The sequence below is a fragment of the Candoia aspera genome, chromosome 2, assembly GCF_035149785.1.
Source record: "Candoia aspera isolate rCanAsp1 chromosome 2, rCanAsp1.hap2, whole genome shotgun sequence".
Taxonomy (NCBI): Eukaryota; Metazoa; Chordata; class Lepidosauria; order Squamata; family Boidae; genus Candoia; species Candoia aspera.
In genome coordinates, this window is record NC_086154.1 from 63,280,878 (window position 1) to 63,305,031 (window position 24,154).

The window sequence follows — 24,154 nt, forward strand, 5'->3', positions numbered from 1 at the left end:
CTCAAGGCAGTGTACATAGCTCTCCAATTTTTCACAAACCATGTGAGGTAGATCACACTGAAATCTACAGGCCCAAAGCATCCAGAGAGTTTTCATGGCTAAATCTGGATCTGAACCTTCCCAGCTCTAATCCAACACCTTCACCGCTACATCACAGTGGCTGTGTAAAGAACAGTGATACCTCTATTACTGTGAAGGTCCTCTACCATTGTAATGTTTCCATCAAGTTTTGCATCACACTCCATTTAACAACTTGTACTCTGTAACATTTTGCACAACTGGATGTTTTGAATATTTAAGCCAAGGAATATATTCTTACAATGTACACTGCCTCTGCCATGTTCTTATGAGATCCTAAACTGAACAAGTTGTGTTAACCAATTACATCAGGGGTCCCCAAACTTTTCAGCTCATTGACCCCTTCATGAAGTTTCAAATTATTCATCAACCCCAAAACATTATGTGAAAATAATTTAATAAATACTTCAACTAATGGTACTACAAATAATATCAACCCCTTGGATAGTCCCATCAACCTTTGAGGGTCAATATTGACTACTCTGGGGAGCACTGAGTTACACTGAGTTATGTTGGGTAAGTACTATGTGAAAATGTAGTATGTCAAATTATTTACACTCTCATGTCACACAGCTATTCCGTGATTACAGCTTTAGAGAAAGTCACATACAGATTTTTAGATAAGGAAGTCTTCCTGGCCCACTCCTCCTGCCTTAGGCAATTGTCAACAGGTGTCTGACCCCACCTAGCCCTGCCCTGCTTTATTTTTGTCGAATAACTTCCTGCTTGACTCGCTCTATCCAAACAAAAAATAAACTCATAAAGGCCCCGCAAGATAAGAGGCAACTGAACGTGGCCTTGACTCCTGCTTTAAACGCAATCGCATGCAATACTCGCCACCTCTTCTCACCACCTAGAAAGTTAGACTGTTCACAAATAGATTCCGGGCTTTTATAGCGCCTTTTCCCGGCAGCCTCCGCGCCGCTGGTGCTGATTGGCTGCTTGGCCGCAAAGAGGGCGGGAACGCGCACGTCGCGTTTTGTATTTGGCCGTGAACGCGCTTTCCTCTTCACCCGCCCCGCCGGTTTCCGTTCTTAGCTGCTGCTGGAGTTTGGGCCCGTGGACGGATAAGGAAGCGGTGCCGGGGAGACGCAGGGGAGCCTCTCAGGTAGCGGACGGACAGGGCTGCGGAGCTTCCCCCGCGTGGCGAGCGAGCTCTGTGAGAGAGAAGCCCAGAAGTGGAACGGAGCGGAAGCTGGCCCTCTGCGGCCGCTCCCAGTGCGGCCTGCCCCACCCGCCAGCAGCGGACGCTCCGGGAGCCTCCTCCGCTCTTCCAGAGAGGCGGCTGGAATAGGAAGCCCCCTCCCCGCGCTGGCACAGGCGCGCACGCTCCTCTGGGCGGGGGTTCAGAGCCAGGGGAGGGGGCGCCGAGGCTCCCTCGACTCTGTTGCTGTGCCAGGGTGGGGGGGCTCATGTCTCTGTCGACTTCAGGGCGCGACGGGCTGCTGCCGCTCCCGTCCCCCTTTAGGCGGAGTTAGCAGAGCGGTCTCGAAGCTGCGGAAACGAAACGGGTCTCTAGGTGGGCCTCGGCCCTATCAGGGCGTCTTCCTCCCCCCCAAGCCGCCTCCTGCTCAGAATATGGATGATTCTGTTCCTTATTCGGGTGGAGAAGGGGCGGCGGATCTTTCTGCTGATCTCATTCTTCTCTCCCCATCATCCCAAGTACTTCAGCATGTGTGTTAAAGTCAAATTAAGACGTAAAAAACATACGAAAAAAGTTAATTGTACTAGCTTTTTGATTTCGCAAAATTCCTTGGGATGCTTGGTGACACATCTACTAAATCCCTGCAGTAGGGTTGCCATTACAGCCCATTTGTGATCTACTTTGAAAAGGCTTAAACGTAGGTACCTGTTTTCCATAGTTTTTGGAGTTAGTATTTCTAGGTCTTCCTGCCTTAACCTGAAGTCCCGTTTATTTAAGAAGAATGTTGTTTTGAAATGAGTGTTGGGTATTGTTAGGAAAGAGGTAGTGCAATTAAATAATATGAGATTAATGTATTTGATGAAAACAGATTGTCTCTGATGATTTTCTGTAAGGTAAGTAAGCATAAAAACAGACTGTTTCCCTAGTCTTCCTATTAATGACTTATATAATCACATACAGTCTTTCTAACTATTTTGAGGTACTTTTTGCTAGGATGATAATTCTTAGTGCATATTTTGAGATTTTAGATTACTTTATATTCAGTAACCCTACAGTATCACTGCTTTCCCAATTTTAGGTGGTGCTGAAGTTGGAAGAACAGTGTTTTACCTGAAACTATTTAGAGACTTTGTGGCTGAGGTGAGATCTCTGTCTTTCTGATTTATGAATTCTACACACATGTTAATTTTATATTGGACTAGTAAGTTATAGTAGCACAGTGCTGTATCCTGGTGAGACCTTGGTACAGTGTTACATTATGCCATGAAACTTACTGGATGACTTTTAGGCAGCCAGAACAGTAAAAGTACACTTTTATTTTACCACTAAAGTAGCAACATAGTGGTCAAGGCTACCACAGTAGTTCCCTTTGGTTCCTGATGTTCTGTGATTTGTGCCTTACAAATGAGGAATTCTGGCCTGAATAAGGGAGGGAGTGTGGCATAAAAATCAGTAATAAGACCATAATATTAATTTTTGTGAGAATTATAAACAGGAAAAAACAGTATTTTTCTAGGAGAGTTTTAAATATTGCATTATTTGGTCTGATTAATGTTGCAGATTTTTGGATCTTGTTTTATTCTTATACAGTGTAACATCAGGGAAGAATAAATCTAGTTATGATGATGGCTGTGAACCAATCACAGCATGCTATGACTAATAAAAGTAGCAGCAAGGTCTATAATGCTTCATTACTCTAAAACTGGCAGGCAATTACTAATAAACATTAATGTTCCCAGACAGCAAATGCAGCAGCCAGAATAGTTAATCTCTGCTAAAGTCAATAGTTTTTTCTAACAAACACCTGTCAAATAATGAAGGCCTATCAAGATACTGTTGTGATTACCATAGCAACCACACCAATATTGTGCGTTGAACACTGCAGTAGAAGAGGAGTGCTGTGTAATCACAGTTAGGAAGTATTTATGCGGTGTTCTCTGTTTCAAAAAAATATGAACAATTGTAGTTTTAATTCTGTAACATTTTTGTGTTTTGGTTAGTTTACTCACCAAACAGAAAATCCAAAATATACAACCTAATTTTGAATTCTTGTCTGGTGGACAGGAGATTTATCATCATTCTTTTCCATCTTGGTTATTTACAAGCTGGCAGGAGCTGAAATTAAAATGAACTCCAAGAAGCAGAATTGTTCTTTGTCTCAGATAAATTTACCATCTATTATCACATTGGTAATATATTTTTGAGGCTTGATCATGAGGAGAGTAATAATGGATCCAGATGCTTTTGGAGGAAACATTTCTCAGAGAGATAGGCAACCTGATACCCTCCAGATGTTTTGGAATACAATACCTGGTACCATTGCCTGTGTTTTCTTGACCCATGTGGAAGCTGTAGTCTACAACACCCATAAAGCACCAGAATCCCTATTGCTGTTCTGTATTTCTCAATGGTTTCAGGACTGTGGTTATCAAGTAGCCCTGATCACCTTTGACAAATGATAAATGCCAGAAAAAAAACCAACTGCAACAATGTTGAGTTTCCCTAGTATCTCCATGACTTCTGATACCATAAGCCCTGATATCCTCCTTGATCAGGTGTGTGATCTGGGCATTGGAAACATGACAGATGGTGATTTTGCTTCTATTTACACGACATGGTTCCTGTGCAGTCCTGAAGCATTTATGTCATGGAGACTCATATGTGCCTTTTAACAGAGGCATTAATATCACTGAAGTATTTGTAGTGAGCTCGTTGGTATTCAGACGACACTTTGTTCTCTCTCTCTCTCAATTAAGATTGTATCAGTGCTGCATTGATATTTGGATTTGGTAATAGGACTGTATAAAGATCAATAACCTGAGGTTGAATCCCCACAAGATTATCCTTTTGATAGATAGGTAGACCCCAAATATGAGAATTGAATGTACAATTATATATGCTTTTGTGGACTACAGTTCATTTCAAATGATAAGTGAAATATAATTTTGAAGGAACAGTAAATATGCACCTACCTTATTGGGGATGGGCTAGAGAAAACAAAACCAGTAAGGCAGAGGAAATAAAATGCAAAAGAGGCTGACAGCAGCAATTACTGTTGTGCTCATAAGTTTACATACCCCTTGCAGAATTTCTAAGATGTGGACCATTTTGTAAGTAAACATGAATGATCAAACAAAACACATTTTTTTATTTGTAACATGATTTAAATTAAACTATTAGGCATTACAGAATAGAACAATAATTAAAACGTAGCAATAAAGGAAATAATAAAACAGTCCTGTTCAAAAGTTTGCATACCCTTAGTTCGTAATATTGTGTATTGCCCCCTTTGGCATCAGTGATGGCTGGCAGTCTTTTGTGATAGTTGTGAATGAGGCCCTTTATTTTCTCACATAGTAAAGCTGCTCATTCTTCTTGGCAAAAAGCCTCTAGGTCCTGTATATTCTTTGGTTGTCTAGCATGAACTGCATGTTTGAGGTCTCCCCAAAGTTGCTGAGGTCAGGAGACTGTGATGGCCACTCCAGAACCTTCACTTTGTTCTGATACAGCCACTGAAGGACTTGGCCTTATGTTTCAGATCATTGTCACGTTGGAAACTCTAAGTGCGCCCCATTCTCAACTTCCATGCTGATGAATGCAAATTTTCCTCCAGTGTTTTCTGAGAATATGCTGCATTCTTCTTGCCATCAATTTTGATTAAATTCTCTGGGCCACTGTAGCTCACCCACCCCCCAAAAAAATCAGAGATTCAACTCCATGCTTCACAGTAGGGATGGTGTGCTTCTCTTCATAGGCCTTGCTGACTCCTCTCCAAACATAGTGTTAATGGTTGTGACCATAACGTTCAGTTTTGTTTTCATCTCTCCAAATGATTTTGTTCCACAAGTTTTGAGGTTTCTCTAGGTGCTGTTTGACATATTGTGAGTAGGCTGTTTTGTGCCATTGGTGCCGCAATGGTTTTTTCTGGCAACTGCCATGCAGCCCATTTTTCTTCAAGTATCTTCTCATTAATTCGTTAATTTAAAAAAATTCCCAGAATTCCCAATCAAAAAGCAAAGTTATAACGATAGAAAAATTGGCTGTGTTGAGTGAAATTTATTTTGCCTTTAATGTCATAGAACCCCACCAAGCTCTCCTGGAACCCTAGAATTCTATAAAATACATTTTTAAAAACCCTGCACTTTTCACTTTGTTAGGAATAGTAAAAATCCCTACAAAGACAATACTTCGACCTACATTGGATGTTAGAAATATCCAGTAGGAGAGCATTTCAACTCCTCAAATGCTTTATCACTGTCTTCAATATTTGTCCTTGAGCAAATGAATCACAAAGGCCAATTTCATTGTAAAAAGGCTGAGCTGAAAGTCCTGTAGAGATTTAATGTTACTTTTCCGGGAGATACCAATCATTCCATTAAAATATGTCAGAACCAGCAACTATTTTCTGAATGGCCATTATCTGCAAATATTTGTTACTGTTCCTCCTGAATACAGTAGTACTTTAGTTCTTTCCCATCTGTGCTTTGACTATTCTTTTGCTAAAATGGTTTAGTAAGTGTATATACTGTTTTAAGATGATAACACACAAGATGAAGTAGATTGCGGTCCATAAAAGTCTATTATACGGTAAAGGTTAGTTTTCTGGTGGCAGGAGAATTTTTGCTGCTCTGGTGGACAAGTTTGTACTACCTCAGAAAGAGCATAGATATGATATGGAACCAACCAAGATGTAGCACCTAACCCCATCTGCCCCTGAAGTTTGGGATTCCTGCAAAGCAGAATTGGGGTAGAAGCTGCAGGGAGCACAAAAGCAGGGAATTTTTTTTCATAAGCAGAAATCCAGTTGTATAAAGTCAGATGTTTCTAACTGATTTAAGATAGATTTACAAAAGCTTACCTGAAAATTTTATATATCCAACAATAGACAGACAGACAGATGTGTGTCTGTATATGTGTATGGCTCTCACACCAAAGTTATTTATAATTCTGTTCAGCTTAATATCTGAATTTGATATTTGTTCAGCATAGAATTTTAGCATAAGATTACAACTTGGTATTAGGGCTAACTATTGATTAAAACTGAGTAAAATATGTTCTTCAATAAATCTAAGAATGAATTTGGACTAAATACAATAGTACAGACCTCAAAATGGCTAGAAGAAAACACTTTTCAGAACATGTTTTCAGTCACAAATTGACATATGAATGTAGACAGGAACAGTCTCAGTTTAATGTTTTTGTGTTTGTAATGTTTTTGACAATAGAGACAATATGCAGTAAACTTTCCATTTAGCAGACCAAATAGAAAGGAAGAAATGTCTATTAAAACAGAATGAAAATTAACTGATGTGCAAAAGCATATATATGGAAAGATTGTGTCCATTGCCTCTATATCTACTAACCTGAGATCTGTTTTATGTATGTGACTCTGTTGTTGTATATACATTTATTTGCAACCATAGGTTTTAGCAAAATTATGTGACTCTGTTGCACACATAGATTACTACTACTTTTACCTGGTTGCCGGGGGTATGAATCTCTGTAGAAATGGGCTGCTTAAAGGATTCTGGTCTGGAGCTTAAGGGATTTGAATAGTTTCCTGAATGAGTTTTGGGTGTTTCCTGTCTTGTTTAGTGGTGGTAATGTTAAAGTCTTGGCTGCTCTGTATAATATGAAAATGGCTTAGACAGAATCAGATCTGAACTAAGGACAGTGAATAGGAGATTGATAGGGTGGGACTGGGTGCAGATCAGACTGAACATGGATTAGAATGCAGTTAGAGGTATTTTGTGGTTGCAAGAGCAGCAAAGAAAACTTCTCTGTCAGCAGTGCATTCATTCAGTGCATTGTTAAGTTGCGTGAGATGTATTTCACCAGGCTGTTGGTAGGAGGAATTGGAACAGCTGGTGGTTCACTGTGAACAATTGGTGTCATTCTTAACAGGCAAACTTTGCATCTGTCACTTTAAATTTCCAGTATTGAGGAAAGTTGGATGGATGTGGCTTTAGTAACTATTTTATTTTGGAGTCTTTTCAGCTTACAAATTCTGGATATAGTCAGAATACTTCAAGCAGCAGAGGCTACTATCTCTTTGCTCTACCCTTGTCTTTCTTGACTGAATAAATCCCCTGTGAGCTTGATTCTATGGAGGTAATGGATGCCTATTTGTGAGTGGGGAGGATTTTCTTTTGCATAAAAAAGCGGTAATAAAACCTCTTCTGAATCTGTCCTTGATTCAGTTATGATTAATTATCATTATGGCCCAGTCTTAATTATAGTATGTTATTTTAGCCAAAGTGATTAAAAAGGTTGTAGCTTCACAACTCCAGACACATCTAAATTATTCTGAATATCTGAGTCTGTCAAATTCCTGATTGGGGTATACTGAAACTACTTTGATTGCCTTAGTGGATGACTTATCCTAGAAATTGAACGGTTAGAGTGCAGTTCGTTGCCATCTATAAAGCCCTACGTGGCTTAGGACCTGGTTACCTTCAGAACTGTCTTTCTTCTGTCCTTTCTGTGTGACCAGTAAGATCTGGAAAAGATCCAGATTCAAACTATAAAGTGTGATCCTATGGGACCTAGGTGGTGCGCATTCTTTGTAGCTGCACATGCCCTGTGGAACATTATCCCCCCTGTGGTTCGTGCAGTCCTGACCTTGTTAGGTTTTCATAAAGTTCTAGCAAACCTTGGGATAGGGTGTAGTAGTTTATTCTGGTTGTTTAATCCTTTTGAGTTGGTTATCTTCCATAATATATGGTTATGTATTGTTGCCTGTTTTTGTTACTTTATTGCTTTTATTATTGTTTTGACCCTAGTATGTAAGCCATGTGGAATTATCTTGGTGATCAAAAAAGCATACAAACAAACAATATATTTTAAAACTTGTTGATATTCAGTACCATTGATCATGGTAAACATGTCTGGCATTTTTGGATCTCAGGAAAGTTATATTCCAGTAGTTATTCTTTTTGATGACATATGTCTAGAAGCTGTGCTAGGGGGAGTTATTAATCTTGTTTTTTTAACCTGTGGGATAGGAAATATGTGTTCTTTGAGATCTTCCCATTCAACCAGCTGTAGCCTAATTAAAGATCTTTCCCACAACATCAATCCTTGGGATCAAGGATCTACCCCTCTATCACCAGATACTTTCTGTGCATGTAGAAAGTTCCAATGATCTCTTCTTCAAAATTCCCCCAGTCTGACCTGTGGTATCTCAGCCCCCAGTGCCCCGAGTGCGATGTATCTCTGGTCTATAATATCTGTCTTATTACAGGGCCTTTTATTCTATATTTAATATCTATAAAAAGTTGCTATATTTAGGAATATTGCCGATAATGGGATGGATGAAGACAAATGAGTTCAGGTTAAATCCAGAGGAAATGGTGATGCTTTTGGTCAATAGTAATAAAAGTTTGTAGCTTGAGGGTGAATCACACTTTTCATGGGTGTTCAGGCTATGGTAAAAAGTGAATTTTCTTAATTATATTTGGGTGCCAGCTTTGTTCTCCTCAGAACATTTATCTTCTCTCCTGACATGGGAATGGATATTATTTGGATTGAGTTTTGCAGGACACAATAAAAACAGTTGTCCTGCTTCTGACTGCCCCAGAAGAGTAGATATGACATTGTATTATTTAAGTCTGGCATGTATAAAACACTTTGGGCAGAAGTAGCCAGTGGAAGAGCATCATTATTGGATTGAGCCAGTAAATATATTTTCCATATGCATTGGTCACAAGTACCAATCTATTTTTAGATAAGAGAGGTGCCATTTCTTTGCAAAGTCATGATATGTTACCAGTCAAGGGTGTTAGATTTTAATAATGGTGTATATCCACATTAGAGGAAGCCTCTTAAATATTATACAAAACTCTTACAATGTGCTCTCTTGAAATGAGTTGAGAAGAGGACTTGATATTCAAATTAGTAAGTCAGCTTGGAACTTTTTGTAGCATAACATTCAAAGAATATTGACTAAAGGAATAATAAATGATAATATCCTTAACATCGATGGAAGTCTTTCTGTGTGACTTTATTGCCCATTTTTCCATATGGTGCAGCATATTCCATATGATGCAATATAAGAAATTCAATGTTTATGTTATTCTTTGGATTTACTGTATTTAAAATCTGAGAAATAGCATTTGCTAAAAAAAAAACCTATCAAATTGGCTAAGATTGTTTTATATGCATTGGTTCTGTTTTTTAGTTATATTAGAAAAGTAATTTTCTAATCTGTACAACAGTTCTTTGGACAGAACTGTTGAAAATGGGTGTCTAAAATTATGTCTCTTGCCATGAAACTATACTCACAAGCTTTTTTTTTTTAATATTCCAGTATTTTTTGTTTGTTTGTTTTTCTTGTGCTGTTCTTTATTTTCATTGTTGATGTATCATTTTATATTTAAAAACGTAAAAGCTTGCTTAGGCTAAAATGTGGGAAGGGAAAAAGGAAGAAAAAGGCTCAGCTGTGGCTATATAGAGATAATTGGAAGCTTCTACTCCCATTTCAAATGAATTGTGGTTTGTCATATTGGAAACCCAAGTAAATATTTATTTTCTTTCCATTCAGTTGTGTCCAATTCTCAGAGACTGCCAACAGTCCCTGCAGTTTTCTTGGCAACTTTTTCAGAAGTGGTTTGCCATTGCCTCCTTCCTAGGGCTGAGAGAAAGTGTCTGGCCCATGGTCACCCAGCTAGCTATGTGTCTACAGCAGAACTAGAACTCACGGTCTCCAGGTTTCTGGCCTGATGCCTTAACCACTACACCAAGCTGGTTCTCAAACATTTATTTTAGTTACGGTTTATTAAAACAAGGAAACTTCATAAATTATGGGTTAACCTCAACTGTTTCTTCAAATAAACTTATTTTCATCAAATATTTCCACAATTTCTCTCAAATATATGTCAGTCATTCTTAACTTACTCTCTTAATCCTAAACCATTATTTGTCTGGTTTTAGACAGTAGTCTGTCTTGCTGATACTCATCTCAATATAGATTTGTTATTCTAAGTCTCTGATGTCCTGTGAAAGGTTACAGTAGTTACCATGTACAACTGATGAGTGTGCTTGAAAAAAAAATTGTAGATTAAATCAGCTGTTTTATTTGCCCTTGCTTTTTTACCAATATCAGAAATTGGGCTATCATATTTTCCCATATTTGAGGAATAATTTTCCAATCGTCCTTTTTCTTAAATAATACTATTAAATATTAGTATGTTGCCATATCTCTTCCAAGTTTTCATCTATATATTCACATAACCCTAATCAAACAAGCCAGTTATATTGTTCACTGATAATTCATAGCTATAATAGGTTGTTTCTCATTATCATACTATGCCAGAAGTAAGCACTAACTTACATGTGAATTAGCATTAGTAGTAGTAATAGCCAAAAGTAAGTACTAACTTATTTGTGAATCAGATCATAGACTTGAAATATAATCTTAAATATTTTTCAGCACTTTTTCTTTAAAGCTCATGACTCAAGAGCTTGCTCAAAAATACTGAAAGGCTTTGTTTATAAATCCTAAATGTGGGTCAACAAAACACATTTCCTGTGTTCATTTAATATATGGCCAACAAAATATATTGAATCTTAATGTGCTGGCCTGGTTTATACAGCATGATAAAATAGTGCCGGATTATCATAACATGCTAAATCACTGTCTAACCCCATTTTGTCCTAGACTAGTGTGTTTTGTGAATCCTGTCATAGGAAAAGCATTGCACTAATTGACAAGTTTTGAATATATTATTTGATATTTAGAGCTTAAGTCAACTGATGCATAACTTTTACTTTTAGAACCAAGATACTGATTTATGCTTTTTTTTCCTTCATGCTACATACATTTTCTAAATACTGTTACAGATATGATTAGCAAACCATTTTTAATTACTTAGGATTAAAATAGTACTTGCATTTATTTATTACTATAGATAGGTCTTGTATCATATCCCACTCAATTTTCGTATGTTCCATTTTTATTTATAAAGCACATATGGGCAGGTGACCCTTGGTTACACTTTTTGCAGCCTCAGCCATTTTTTCCTCATCGGTTTATTAATCATCAGCTGATCACTGGGAATAGATCAACATTTCTTCTAATAGAGGAGCAGAAACTAGAATTTTGATAAGCTGCTCACTTCCCTCCACATCCCAGCCCTTATCTCTCTGTCCAGTGATCATACTAATCCTCTCACTAGGACCAGGTGAGCTGGCTAATTTTCTGCATAGGGAAGCTGCCTGAGGTTCATTGTTAATAGCCAGTAATAAACCAAGGCTTACAACGGATGAGAAATACACTAGATTTTACAGCGCCCATCTAATGCTAAACAAAACATGATAAACCAGATTGTTTCATGTTCCACTTGGTAGGAAGAGCTAAGCTGCTGCTTCCTAATTAAACCTGAATTCTTTTTTGAGTCAAAAGGGTGTTGTTTTTTTTAAACAAACCATATTTTATATTTGTAAATTATGTATAGAAAACCCTTTAATGCTTTGGGGTAGAATACTGTGATTTGCAGGTCTATATGTAAAATCATTAATAGTACAACACTAGATTGCAGTAGTAAAAGGGGGGCAATGAGTGTGCTTTAAGTACTGTTACTTGCCAGTGAATTCTGTAAAAATCTATTATGAAGAACAGAATTCACAGATATATGTAACATGAATTTGCTTGACAGGAAGTCCATTGATATGCTGGCCTTGGCAAACGGTTCCGTATTGTTCTGGAAGTAGGAGATTATTCCTTTTCTTTAGTTTTTTAGAGAGATGTTTTCCGTTCCATGTATATTTCATTCCATGTATATTTGAAATAGTTTAGAACTGATTTTTAGTTGTTATTGTAGCACTTCATTAACTATATTCAGTTCCTTATGAATGAGTTGAAAGTATTTCAGAATTAACAGCCTAAACTTGCCCACAGCAGGAAAATTATTAGTTTTTACTTTTTAGCTAAAACAGAAAAGAGCAGGATAGCAAGAAAAAAGAAAGAAATGTTGCCTAAGTCATATTATCCCAGTGGAAACAATTGAATGGTTTCATATTTGAGGGGAACGACCATTCTCATGTCCACACCCTCAGTTTTTGAAGACATTATAATTAAGGGATGGTGTGAAAATGAGTACATGAAAAATATAGAGGGTATCTGCATAAGAACTATGTAATTGAAAGAATATAAAGAAACTTAGACCGATAGCTGTGGTACAAGCATGATTTTAATTCCACTAACTACGCCCTTTGGAGCATACTTCCCCCCACCCCCGAGATCCAGCAGGCCCCTCCCCTCCTGGGCTTCCTCACATGCCTTGTGGTAGTGCAAGGCTGGAGCTAGTGAAGTTCTACAGCTCTTTTTGGATGTGTGGGGATGTGTTGTTTGGGAGTGCCTGGGGGTGGTCCTTGGTCGGCTTTTATGTTTCTTACCGCGTTTATTGTTTTTACTATTGTTTGTGAGCTGCCCAGGTTTATGCTGCAGAAGATGGGCAGCTATACAAGTCCTTTAAATAAATAAACAAGAATTCAGAAGAAATAAGATGGTGTGAGGCAACAATAAGATCTTTAGCTTTAGCATTCACAAGCCTCTATTCATTACTTATTTGGTCAGCTTTAATTTAACACATACCAGGGAGTAAAAACTGACAAGAATTATGAAAAAGTGAGAAGGGATTGATTGATTGATTTGAATTGTATAGATTACAAATTGTAGAAATTTAAAGGAAAGAAGAAAATAAAACTCCAGTAAGATTGTACAGCTTTACAGATAATTTCTTTTTGTAAAAAAATTAAAAAGCCCATGTATCTTGCTCAGTAATGTAGTGTGAAGTGTAACATGAAGGCTGGTTGTAGTCTGTCTTGCTCTGTGATTCTGCGAACTTCTCCCTTGATAAACGAGTATTACATTTACCTTTCCTTTGCAAGCAGCCTGGCTTCAGAGTCTTGAGGTTAGAGCACAGTCAAATATAGGGATGGGAGAGAGAGGTGGGAATAAGCAAAATAATGTTTACGGCTAGGGGAAAAGCAATTGTTAAATTGAAATGCTTACTGCTTACTACTTACCTCAGTGTCCCCCCTTGGAATTGAATGTCTAAAACGTCAAGCCCCACTTGGCCAGCCCCTATTTCAAAACATGAAACAAATGACAAAGTATCTGGCTAAAATCATATACATATATTGGCATTTTGTATTTATTGGTCTGGTTCACTTACAAAGCTAAACAAGATTTTTTTTAAAAAAAACATATTTTTTTTAACAAGTCATTATGACTTGGTCTACACATAATGTTACGCCATAAGAATTGGGATGGCACAGTACAGTATGGGTTACCTGTATGTGTGAAGCAGTCCATAAATGCAGGGGAAGGGGATATATTTCTATCAGGGTTCTATATACTGTAGTGGTTCAATTTTTATTCTGTTTTTTAAAAATTAAAGGTTCAGTTCAACTTACTTTTAAATTCAGTTTTATTTTTATTTTGTTGTGTTAACTGCAGTAATATAGAAAATGAGATTGGCCTGGGGTAAGCTGAATCAACTTACAGTGTAGTGGATGAAAGATTTTTTTTTCCATGATTTTTGTCCCCCCCCCCACAGTTAACAAAAACAGAATAAATTATGTAGAATAAAGTGTTTAATTTATAAAATTCATAAGTACAAGTGATACTAGTGGCTGGAAGTATCATATGGGATATTTTATTACTTTGTTCTGACTGGGTTGAAGGGTGAAAAGGCAGATATTTTCTCCATCTGTTCCATCTCCAGTTTTATTCTCTTAATTGATGATTCACCATTCAGTATCTTCTGAAATATAACTGCAGATCCACACTTGTACACATAGAAATTTTGTTGTGTAGTGGGCCTTTTGATTCCTTTCTTACAGACCTTCAGAATTGGCACCAGAGAGTCTTCCATCCCTCTGAATTCAATCTGGAAGAGTGTACAAGGGCTGAAAGAAGGAAAAACCTCTCCTGATTCTGTTGATGGAAAGAGCTGATTGTGTGTCGTCCCCCCCAATCTCAGTCTGCTTTGCATTTTAAAAAACAGTAGTATAATTTCTATAGTACTGTATATCTGGGTAAATGAAAAAAGATGTAGAAATCTCATTTATAGAACAAAGGGAATCAATTCCAATTAAAGTAGTTTTTCATGTCTTAATTGTTTGTTTATGAGGCTTGTACTCTGCCAAAATCTAACAGCTCTTGGCATCTGACAGATTCTGACTTGAATTTCTCAAAGAGTAGATTCCCATGTTCAATGTGCTGAAAATTATGTTTGAAGTTGTAAAAGCCATCTTGATATGGCATAGGAGACTGAGTTTTCAAATGATTTTTTTAGTCATGTATTGTGACAAATCAGAGCCTGCATTTTCAGCCCTATGAAGTAGGCTAGGCTTGTCTAAGATGTTTATCCACAATTATAAATTTAAGCCTATCTCATGAGAGCAGTAATGATATCGAAAGATGTTTGGACATGACCTTTGCTCAGATTTACTCTCATAGTGGAAGATAGGTTTGTTACAAATACAGTGATGCAGTGTTCACTTCCTGGTTGTTGTCATAAATCTAAGTGAGGAAAACTGTGGTTCAATTAAGGGTACTGAAACATTTAGATATTACTCTGATCCTTAATGTTCATATAGACAAAATATAAAATTGCATTCAGTAAAGGTGATTAAACTTTTTCCTGTCCCATTTGGTATGGAATTTGAATAGACGGATTTATTTATAAACCCTAAGTCTCTCTGTTAATTGTAATTGAAAACCGATGTAAGTCTTCAAAATAACACACTGAAAGCAAGTTTTGTTCTGTCTTGAGTCTTTAATTAAGAAAGCTAACGTAGCATTTGGCAGCTGGCAACAGCTTACTTCATGCATTGAATTTAACTACAGGAAACAGTTTAAACTCTTGCATGCAGATTTTTCCTTTTTCTTATCCACTCGGTGAATAATAGAGAAAGTATTCTCCAAAGCCAGCTATGGGAATATAATTTAGATAAAGTTACTTTTCTTGGCTTTTTGTTTGCAGGAAGTCAGTGTAAGGATGATTGAGTAATTTTCTGTATTTTAAAAATATTGTAAAAGTACAGCTATATAGATTTAATTGTAGAAAGGAAACATTTTTGCTTGATAAAGTGATACCTTAGGGAATGTTTATTTATTAATGTATTTTGAACATTTATATGGTAGCCCAACTCATACAATGTAACTCTGGGCAGCATACAAAAAATCATTAAACAAAAATACAAAAGAAAAATAACACATACAATTAAAACAAACAAAAATAATTAACTAGCAATCAGAACTAAAATATGCTATGTCTCACCAATTGGGAACTCAGCTCATCCTGAGCCAAGTGCCCAAGGAAAGAGTCAAATCCTAACTCTCACTTGAAAGTCCTGCAGTGTCAGGGCCAACTTTAACTATATATGTTTAGTAAGAATTGCAGCCACTAGGGAACTGGAAAACCTTCCACTCTGGGAACTCAAAAACACTCAGTTTTTTCTCTGGGCCGCCCCACTCTGGCTCTTCTGGAGGTAGTCCAACAGTCTTCCAGAAATCTGGGACAAACTGTTTTCTGTTTCTGAAATGTACATCTGGAAAACTGCTGACCAGTCCAGATAACAGATCAGCATAACTGGAGAAAAACAGAAGTTTCCCAGAATGTTCTATCCCTGGAATGGAACACTTTGCACATCTCTACCAATTCCTTGTTGTAGAAGGTATAAGAGAGCCATGTTTAATTCACTGCTGAATTAAAATCTATTCATTTTAAAAAATGCCAGCCATATGAAACATATTCATGGGAATTATTCCCCAATTTTATAATATATTTCTTTTACCCAAACAAAATAAACTGTTTAAAGCTTTTTTTTTTAACATATGCCACTGCAAAATTCCAGGAATTAAGATTCAGTACAGGCAGTCCTTGCTTAACAAAGCTAATTTGGACCTGAAACTCTGTCGTTAAGTGATGCGGTCATAAGTTGAAAAACTGTGTGACTGCGCCACTTAGCAACGGCAGTTCCCACAGTCCCGGTCACCATTAAGGGAGGACCTTATATGACCGTGACTTTGCAACGTCCTGCTGGCTTCCCCACTGATTTTGCTTGTTGGAAGCCAGCATGGAAAATCGCAAATCGCAATCATGTGACCATGGGATGCTGTGACAGCTGTTAAGTACAAGGACCAGTCATAATTACCACTCACTCAGTGCCATTTTAAATTTGAATGGTAGCTGAATGAGTGGTCATTAAGCGAGGACCACCTGTAATACTAATCTAACTAACATCAGTTTTATTGCCTCTGACCAAGTTACTAAGCAAGCAACATTCTTGGGAATTGATGTTGTCTAAGTATTTTCAAATTTTGCAAAAGTACATAAGGTCTTTAGGTCCAAGAATGGAGTCTGGTAGCCTGCCAGTACTGCCACGTGATGCCAAGTATAAATAAAATTTGATGAAATGCATGTCTTTTTTAAGATTCTGAAACAAGCAGAGTTGTACTTTGGAAGTTCTTATTCTCCAGGGGCTTTCTGTCCATAGGAAGGCTTCTAAGACAGCAAATAAATATATTGGAGGAAATGGGGAGCTAACTTCTATCTTATTTCCCCCTTTACAAACAATCCCCTATACTTCATGGCAATCCTTTTTCACAAGGCTGTAGGGATGGGGGGGGGCGGGGAGTAAAAGGCTGCCCAGAGAGGATCTAATGTATTGTTTGAAGGTGTAATGTATTGTCTCATGAAGGGATTATATCAGTTTACAAAGTAGCTGTGTTGGACTGCTACAACAAAATAATAAATCCTGTAGCACATTAAATCAAGTCAGTGTTGTACACTGAAACAATTATGTTGGTTGCTAAGGGAAGTTAGTTGTATTCCAGGTTACTGTTTTGAATCTGATACTCTTCTATATTTTCGTGAATGAGCTGCACAACACAGCGGGCAGTCAGCAACTGCAAGCCACATGCAATTCTTGTATCTTGTACTGATGAATTTCAGCAGTGTAATTGTCAAAAATTAGTGGCAATGTTCCCTCACATTTCAAGTCACAAAATCAGTTGTGTATACTTTGTAACATCATCCTGGCCATTCAGACAGTCACTCATGCCCTAGTCACCTCACAGCTCGATTACTACAATGCACTCTACATGGGGTTGCCCTTGAAGACCAATTGAAAGTTGGATTATACCCCCTGTGGTTGGATCACTTCCATTGAGGGAGCAACATTCCCAGATGGACCGCATAAGTGTATTTGGCTTGATACACCTGACTGGGTTCAGTATCTTAAAAAGTATAGTTTTAAAAGAACTGAAAAAGCTTTGAACTGTAATTGTACAAAAGAAAAGGATTTAAGCAAAGGAAAAAGTTGGGGGAAAAAACCACAAACAGGGAAATGAGAAGAGCAAAGGAATTGTGATTCAGTGTAGTATAGTAAATGTATCAGTTAAGCAACATGGCTGTTCAAATATTTCTAAGACTAAGATTGTTTTACTTACTTAAAACATAAGGGATTAAATAATATACATGTAAATAATTAATACTTACATTGAGCATAAACCTAAAGTGGCATTGTATCACCTGTTTTGTTGTTGTTTGTTTTTTTATATGTATAAAAACATGTTTTGTAAAATTGAGCAACTTTAGGGAAGTCAACTTAATTTTATCTAGCTGTAATAGAGCCTGCTGGAAGAATGGGATGGGTAAACAAAAAGATAGACTGGTATGGGCATGCTGTTTTTATTTACAGCACAGCCTCAGACTTAAGGCTCAGTATGGATTAGTTTACTTGAGTTTCCAGTCTGTTCTTCTTTACACAGTTAATGAATTATCTGCAGGACTAGGAAATAATATTTAATATTTTTGGTATGGCAAAGAATTAGAGATGGCTGTTACATCATTATATATGCCCATTATTTCCTTTCTATTTTCCTGTGCTGTTGAGACTATAGGAATACAGTGATAACAACGCTGTAGATTGAAGTAGAAAAGCATCTGCAGTTTTTCAGCTAAGAAGAAAATTATGATCCAAGGAACTGGAAGTTGTGTACACAACAAGGGAGGTTTAGAGGAGTTGAGAGGAGAGGCAGTGGCTTGTAAGGAAACGATTAAGTCAGAAAGGACACAAAGGAGAACTGGGTCAATTGGTAGATCTCTGGATAGTGGCCAAGATTTCTGATTTCCAGTTGTTTGGCAGCAATAAAATCATTCTCCTTTCAGTTATGCTGTTGAAATTTTTTAAAAAGGTTAGACTTTTTTTTTAAGAGATTTGTGGAGTCTGTCCTATTCTGGACTCAAAATACGTCCTCAAGTTCAATATTCTTTAATTCTATGTATGTATTTTGCACCAGACTACAATGCATATTGGGTTCTACAAAAAAAGCCAAACTAGGTTCTTTAAGTCAGAAGTCTTAGATTTCATTGTTGTGTTTAAGGAATGAATTGAGAGATGGATGCAGTTATAGTCCTAACGGCAAGAAGCATATGGAAGACGGTATTTTCTGATTGTATAGTGAGATCTTCCTATTGCACCAGTAAAAGTATTTTGTTTTGTTTAATTTATCTTTAATAAAGGTTGGGACCTCAGAAAATTTCTGGATGGAGGAAATAGCAATGATACAAGTGCTAAAAGTTGACTTTCAGTAATATCATTTTCCTTGTCTCTTCAGTATCTTCAGTAAAAAAAAAAAACTGTTGCATATTTTAATAATATGTTTTTCTCTCACAGTTATGGCAGCCATTCGGAAAAAACTGGTTATAGTTGGTGATGGTGCCTGTGGCAAGACATGTCTGCTGATTGTATTTAGTAAAGACCAGTTCCCTGAGGTTTATGTTCCTACAGTATTTGAAAACTATGTAGCAGATATTGAAGTTGATGGAAAGCAGGTATGGTTTTCTGCCATTGCCAATTTCTGTTTAAAAACTTTATAGATTAACATATGTGAACTAAAGTTTAATGCCATGCGTTGGATCTGGAATGCTTTTCTCACAATGGTAAAATCTCTTCCATTCGTAAACTCTCCTACTGAAAAAAGGAAGGTGACATCTGACTCCAGGATGCTTTGACATCACATCTGAAGCCTTTAAATGGTGTGGTGTTGATCTTTGTAGATCTCAACATTACATTTTTGTTGTACAGAAGCATTTGCAATTGCACATAAAGAAAAACAAAGTGGAAATTAACCCGTAATTTGATATAGGATTTATTTCTTATAAATAATTTGCAAATTGGACTGGGTCTGAATATTCAGTTCTGAAATATTTAAATTAATTTATGCTATGCTATTAATATCCATAAAACAGTCACATTTAGTAATAATGAGCACACTGAATGTTTGAACATGTAGGATTTTAACCATTTGTTTCAACAAACCAGCAAAGAACTCTGAACTTCTTATGGTAGTCTGTTCTACCACTTCAGGGTAAGCACCAAAAACAAGGAATTACTCCCTAGCTTTGTCATCACAGGTGAAGATCATACATAGCACAGGATGCCTTCTCTTGAAGTAAGAATGCTTATATGGATGAGGAGAGGTGGGCATCCTATGAAATTAATCTTGGCTAGCTATGTTTTGTCAGGGTACTTTGTTCCTATTCTGGGATGAATGTTCTTGTTATTCCTGTAGGTGGAGCTGGCCTTATGGGATACAGCTGGACAAGAAGACTATGACCGACTTAGGCCGCTTTCATATCCAGACACTGATGTTATACTTATGTGTTTTTCAATTGATAGTCCTGATAGTTTAGGTAAGTAGATGAAATTGAAATGCATGCCATATTCTGTAAATTATTGTACAGGTAGTCCTCGTTTAATGCTTGTTCAGTGACCGTTCAAAGTTACGATGGTGCTGAATGAGGGGGACTTACAATAGGTCCTTGTAGTTGTGGCTGTCACAATGTCCCTGTGGCTGTCATGTGATCACGATTTTGGGTGCTTGGCAACTGGCTCACAATTATGACAGTCATAGAGTCCCATGGTCATGTGATTGCCATTTGCAACCTTCACTGCCAGCTTCCAACAAGTAAAGTCAATGGGGAAGCTGGCAGGAGGTCACAAATGGCAATCACATGACCGCAGGACACTGCAACCATGCAGGATTTGCCTAATGATGGCAACTGGGACAGCTGTAACTGCTGTCATAAATCAGTGCAGTGGTGTCGCGCTTTACTACCATGTTGCTTAGCAATGGAGTTGCTGGTCCCAATTACCATTGTTAAGCAAGGACTACCAGCAGCCTGTACAAATATATATGAGATAAAAACAACTGTGAGGCAATAGTACAGTCACAACATAATTTCCCTCTTGTAATGGAAATTCGTCTTCATAGATTCATGCCCTTGCCTGAAAGAAAAGGGCAGAGTCTTATTTTAAATGCACAGGATTCATAGAGATATGCATGATATTAGCTTCCTTCGCTTGGAAAAGCTGTGACTTTAACTGTTCATATAAGCTTTACTTAACTAGCAATATTTCTGAGAACATATTTTCCAACACAGCCTCCACTAGTTGTCATGGCTGCTGTGTTAAACAGACAGTGGGGAACTACTCCAGTAAGGTAGCTGCTGTATGGTAGAGAGGAAATGGGGAAATTAGTTCCCATGACTGTATTTGGATAACAAAATCATGTTGTTGGTTTAATCTTGGTTGAAGATTTGATCTCTGACTTTTGCTTCACCTCAGAAAACATTCCAGAGAAGTGGACTCCAGAGGTGAAACACTTCTGCCCCAACGTACCCATCATTCTGGTAGGAAATAAGAAGGATTTGAGGAATGACGAACACACAAGACGGGAGTTGGCTAAAATGAAGCAGGCAAGTCCTCTTTTGTTGTTGTTGTTGTTAGTCTTGTCAAATAAACTAAGCCAGTTTTGGTTAGACAGACGGTCCTTGTTTAGCGACTGCCTCAGACAGCAACCATTCACAGTTACAACAGTGATGATAAAGTAACTTTGCAACCAATGCCCTCATTTACAACCTTTGCAGTATCTTTCCCTCAGGCATGTGTTTGCCATTACAGTCAGTACACGTCCTGTGCCTGACCCATTTTCCCCCCCCTTTTTGCCCTCTCGCAGAGCAGAGAGATTGCTTAAACAAGCTATCACTTCCCGAGCTGCTTTTCTCCCCAGCGCAACAGATCCCTAAAAAGTTCACACTGAAGGCTTTTGTTTGCCTCCGAAGCTGCTCACTAGCTCATTCCTTTCCATATGTATTCCCCATTGTGTGCCTGCTCACTCTCTTGTAGTCCCTTGCTCTCCAGTGAATGTAAATGCAAACCTGAATTCTCTTCTTGCTAATTATCCCAGCACCAAGGTGAGCGTTCCAAAGGGTGGGGAGTGAGGAAAAAGAGTTACAAGATTTGCCCTTTTACCTGGCTTCCTCCTGAGTCAAGTTCCAGAAACCTTCCCCAGCATTTAAAATTGGACAAATTATGGAAAGAAGAAAAAGAATGGAAAGCTAGAGAAACAAAGTAACTGAGTTAAAAAACATCCAAAATCATTCCATTCCACCTTCTAGGTTCATGCCAAGTTGTAACACAATATTTCTCTCCATACTTTAAAAACCATAAATAGGTTTCTAAAGTATGGAGAAAAGTTATGTACGTTGCTACACGCAGAGGGAATGACCATCCTAGCGGTCTAGGAAACTGCCATTTCTAGACTGCTATACTTCAGGTGACCATTCCATTTACATGTAACCATCATAGAATTTACTTTGGGATTATCTTTAATGTTAAAAAGCACAAACATTTATTTAAAATAAAAATGTGGAAGTATAAGGTATATTTAATTGGGTTTTATCTTCTGATACAGGTGGTGTTGAATGCAAGCCACCTTAAATTCCATTTTATAACAAAATACAGAAAAATATCACTTCCGTCTTTAATTAACTTTATGGGCTTTTGAAAAGTCAGACTAGAAGTTGAATACCAGCAGGATAAGAACTTATTTTCTGACTTTTCTGGAATAAAAATAGAGAAACTCAAATAGAAGACCTGCCACCACATTACATATGATTATGAAACATACTTAAAATTTTAAAGTTACTAAATCACAATAAGAATATCCGACATACTGTGATGGGCTCCCCAGAGCTACAGGCAAGAAATGTTAAGTGAAATATTATTGTAATGTGCGTTTATATTGAATTTAAACATTAAAAACTGGCTAGTATTAAAATCACATTAATTATAGAAAGTCTTCATGTGCTATAAAAGAATGGCCCCAAATTGTTCTAGTCAATATAGAGACTGAACTGTATCTGGACTGGAAATACTATTTTTTTTTAAAAATCCTTTACATTCATATTCATTGGCTTTTTTTTTTTTTTTTTTTTAATAGGAACCAGTCAAACCTGAAGAAGGTAGAGATATGGCAAATCGCATTGGTGCTTTTGGATATATGGAATGCAGTGCAAAGACCAAAGACGGCGTGAGGGAAGTTTTTGAAATGGCTACTAGAGCTGCTTTACAAGCCCGACGTGGCAAGAAAAAATCTGGGTGCCTTCTGTTGTAAGCACAGCCAGGGGAAGATGGCTGCAGCAGTGCCCTGCACTCAATGAATTTTTGAAGTGCTGTTTATTAATCTTAGTGTATGATTACCAGCCTTTTTCATTTATCTATAATTTACTTAAGAGATTTAAAATCGAGTCTTGCTACCAGTATTTAGAAGCCAACCATGATTTTTTTATAATGGTCTGCATCAAATACATCTGTGCACATAAGGGTTAACTTCAACATTCCTTTAACAAAACCTTTTCTGCATTTGCAGAGTATGCCATGCAGAATATGCCAGGCACTAATTCAAGACAATTCTCTAACTTCTTGCTTTTTTGCAAATGGGAAAAAGCTGGTAACACTGAGAATTGGGCTGTAACTACTCCATAACTAACATGTTCTAGCCTATTCAGGTGCAGTACACATAGCTGTGGAAAGGTCCTGAATAAGTTCGGTGTTTTCGCTTTAAAAGGACTTTTTTTCTCCTCCTTCTGTGTGAAGGCTCTGAAGCATAAAATAACAGTTGGAAAATTATTTCTCTGAAACACCAAAAGTCCCACCCAGCTATGAAGTGACAGTTCTGTGATTTCATGTTAGTTACCTTATAGTTACTATGTAATTAGTGCCACTTTGTGTGTTACCAAAAAATAAATCTATATTGCCCCAGTTAGATGTAGTATTTTTTGTATAATTGGATTTCCTAATACTGTTGCTTGTAACTTCTGCGTAAGGTGTTCTGGATTTTTTTAAGAACGTACTTGGAGAATGATGCCCTTCCCACATTTGTAACTATCCAGGTCATTTGTATGACTTAAACATGCCCAGAAAAGTCATCTTTAATACCTCCTTCAGGAGTAAGGGAAAGGCCATTATTTTTACATTAAAGGTCACCGAATGTTCCAGAAGCTTTAAGTTAACCCCTGCTGGATCTGGCTCCGGCTCCAGTCTGAACATAAACTTTTGCTTATCATCTGCTGGCCAAATTCCCATCCTGTGAATGTCCTGCTGTTCTGCAGCAAACTAAACTCTCTTCTCTATTTCTTGTTTCCAACAACTAATAGAATAAAGGCAGTTTTCTAAGCTCCCTGTATTGTGGTTGTTTGTATTTCTCACTGTTGTTCTGCAAATATAAATCTTGACTTGGAGTTTGAATTATCTGATTCAAAAGAAAATCTAAAGAAAACCTAAAACATTTCCATTTTAGCATATTTCTACAGTGTAAAAGCCATAGTAACTCTTTTACTCCTGAACATCTATTGGCTAATCTTGCGCCTAAAGAAAACGGTGAGTATCAGCAACTAGTAACAACCCTCAAGCTTGCTACCTAAGTGGGGTTGGAGTGTCACAGGAGAGCAGCTCCTTTCTCTCAGGGAAGATTTATGCTTCCATTGGCAGATTAAGCATGCATATACAAAATAGTTTAACTACATAGCAGAGTTTCTAGAAAGTGATCATTAATATGCCAAGCAAAGTTAA

General features: G+C 37.4%; 1 protein-coding gene across 1 annotated transcript; it reads left to right on the forward strand.

Annotated features, from left to right (window-relative positions):
- Positions 1-1,063: 1,063 nt before the first annotated feature.
- On the forward strand, positions 1,064-23,762 carry RHOA (ras homolog family member A). The gene is made up of 6 exons (XM_063291994.1): positions 1,064-1,186; positions 2,301-2,362; positions 18,914-19,071; positions 19,812-19,932; positions 20,867-20,997; positions 22,524-23,762. Exons 3-6 carry the CDS (start codon positions 18,916-18,918, stop codon positions 22,695-22,697), a joined length of 582 nt encoding a protein of 193 aa, XP_063148064.1. The 5' UTR covers positions 1,064-1,186; positions 2,301-2,362; positions 18,914-18,915; the 3' UTR covers positions 22,698-23,762.
- Positions 23,763-24,154: the final 392 nt, after the last annotated feature.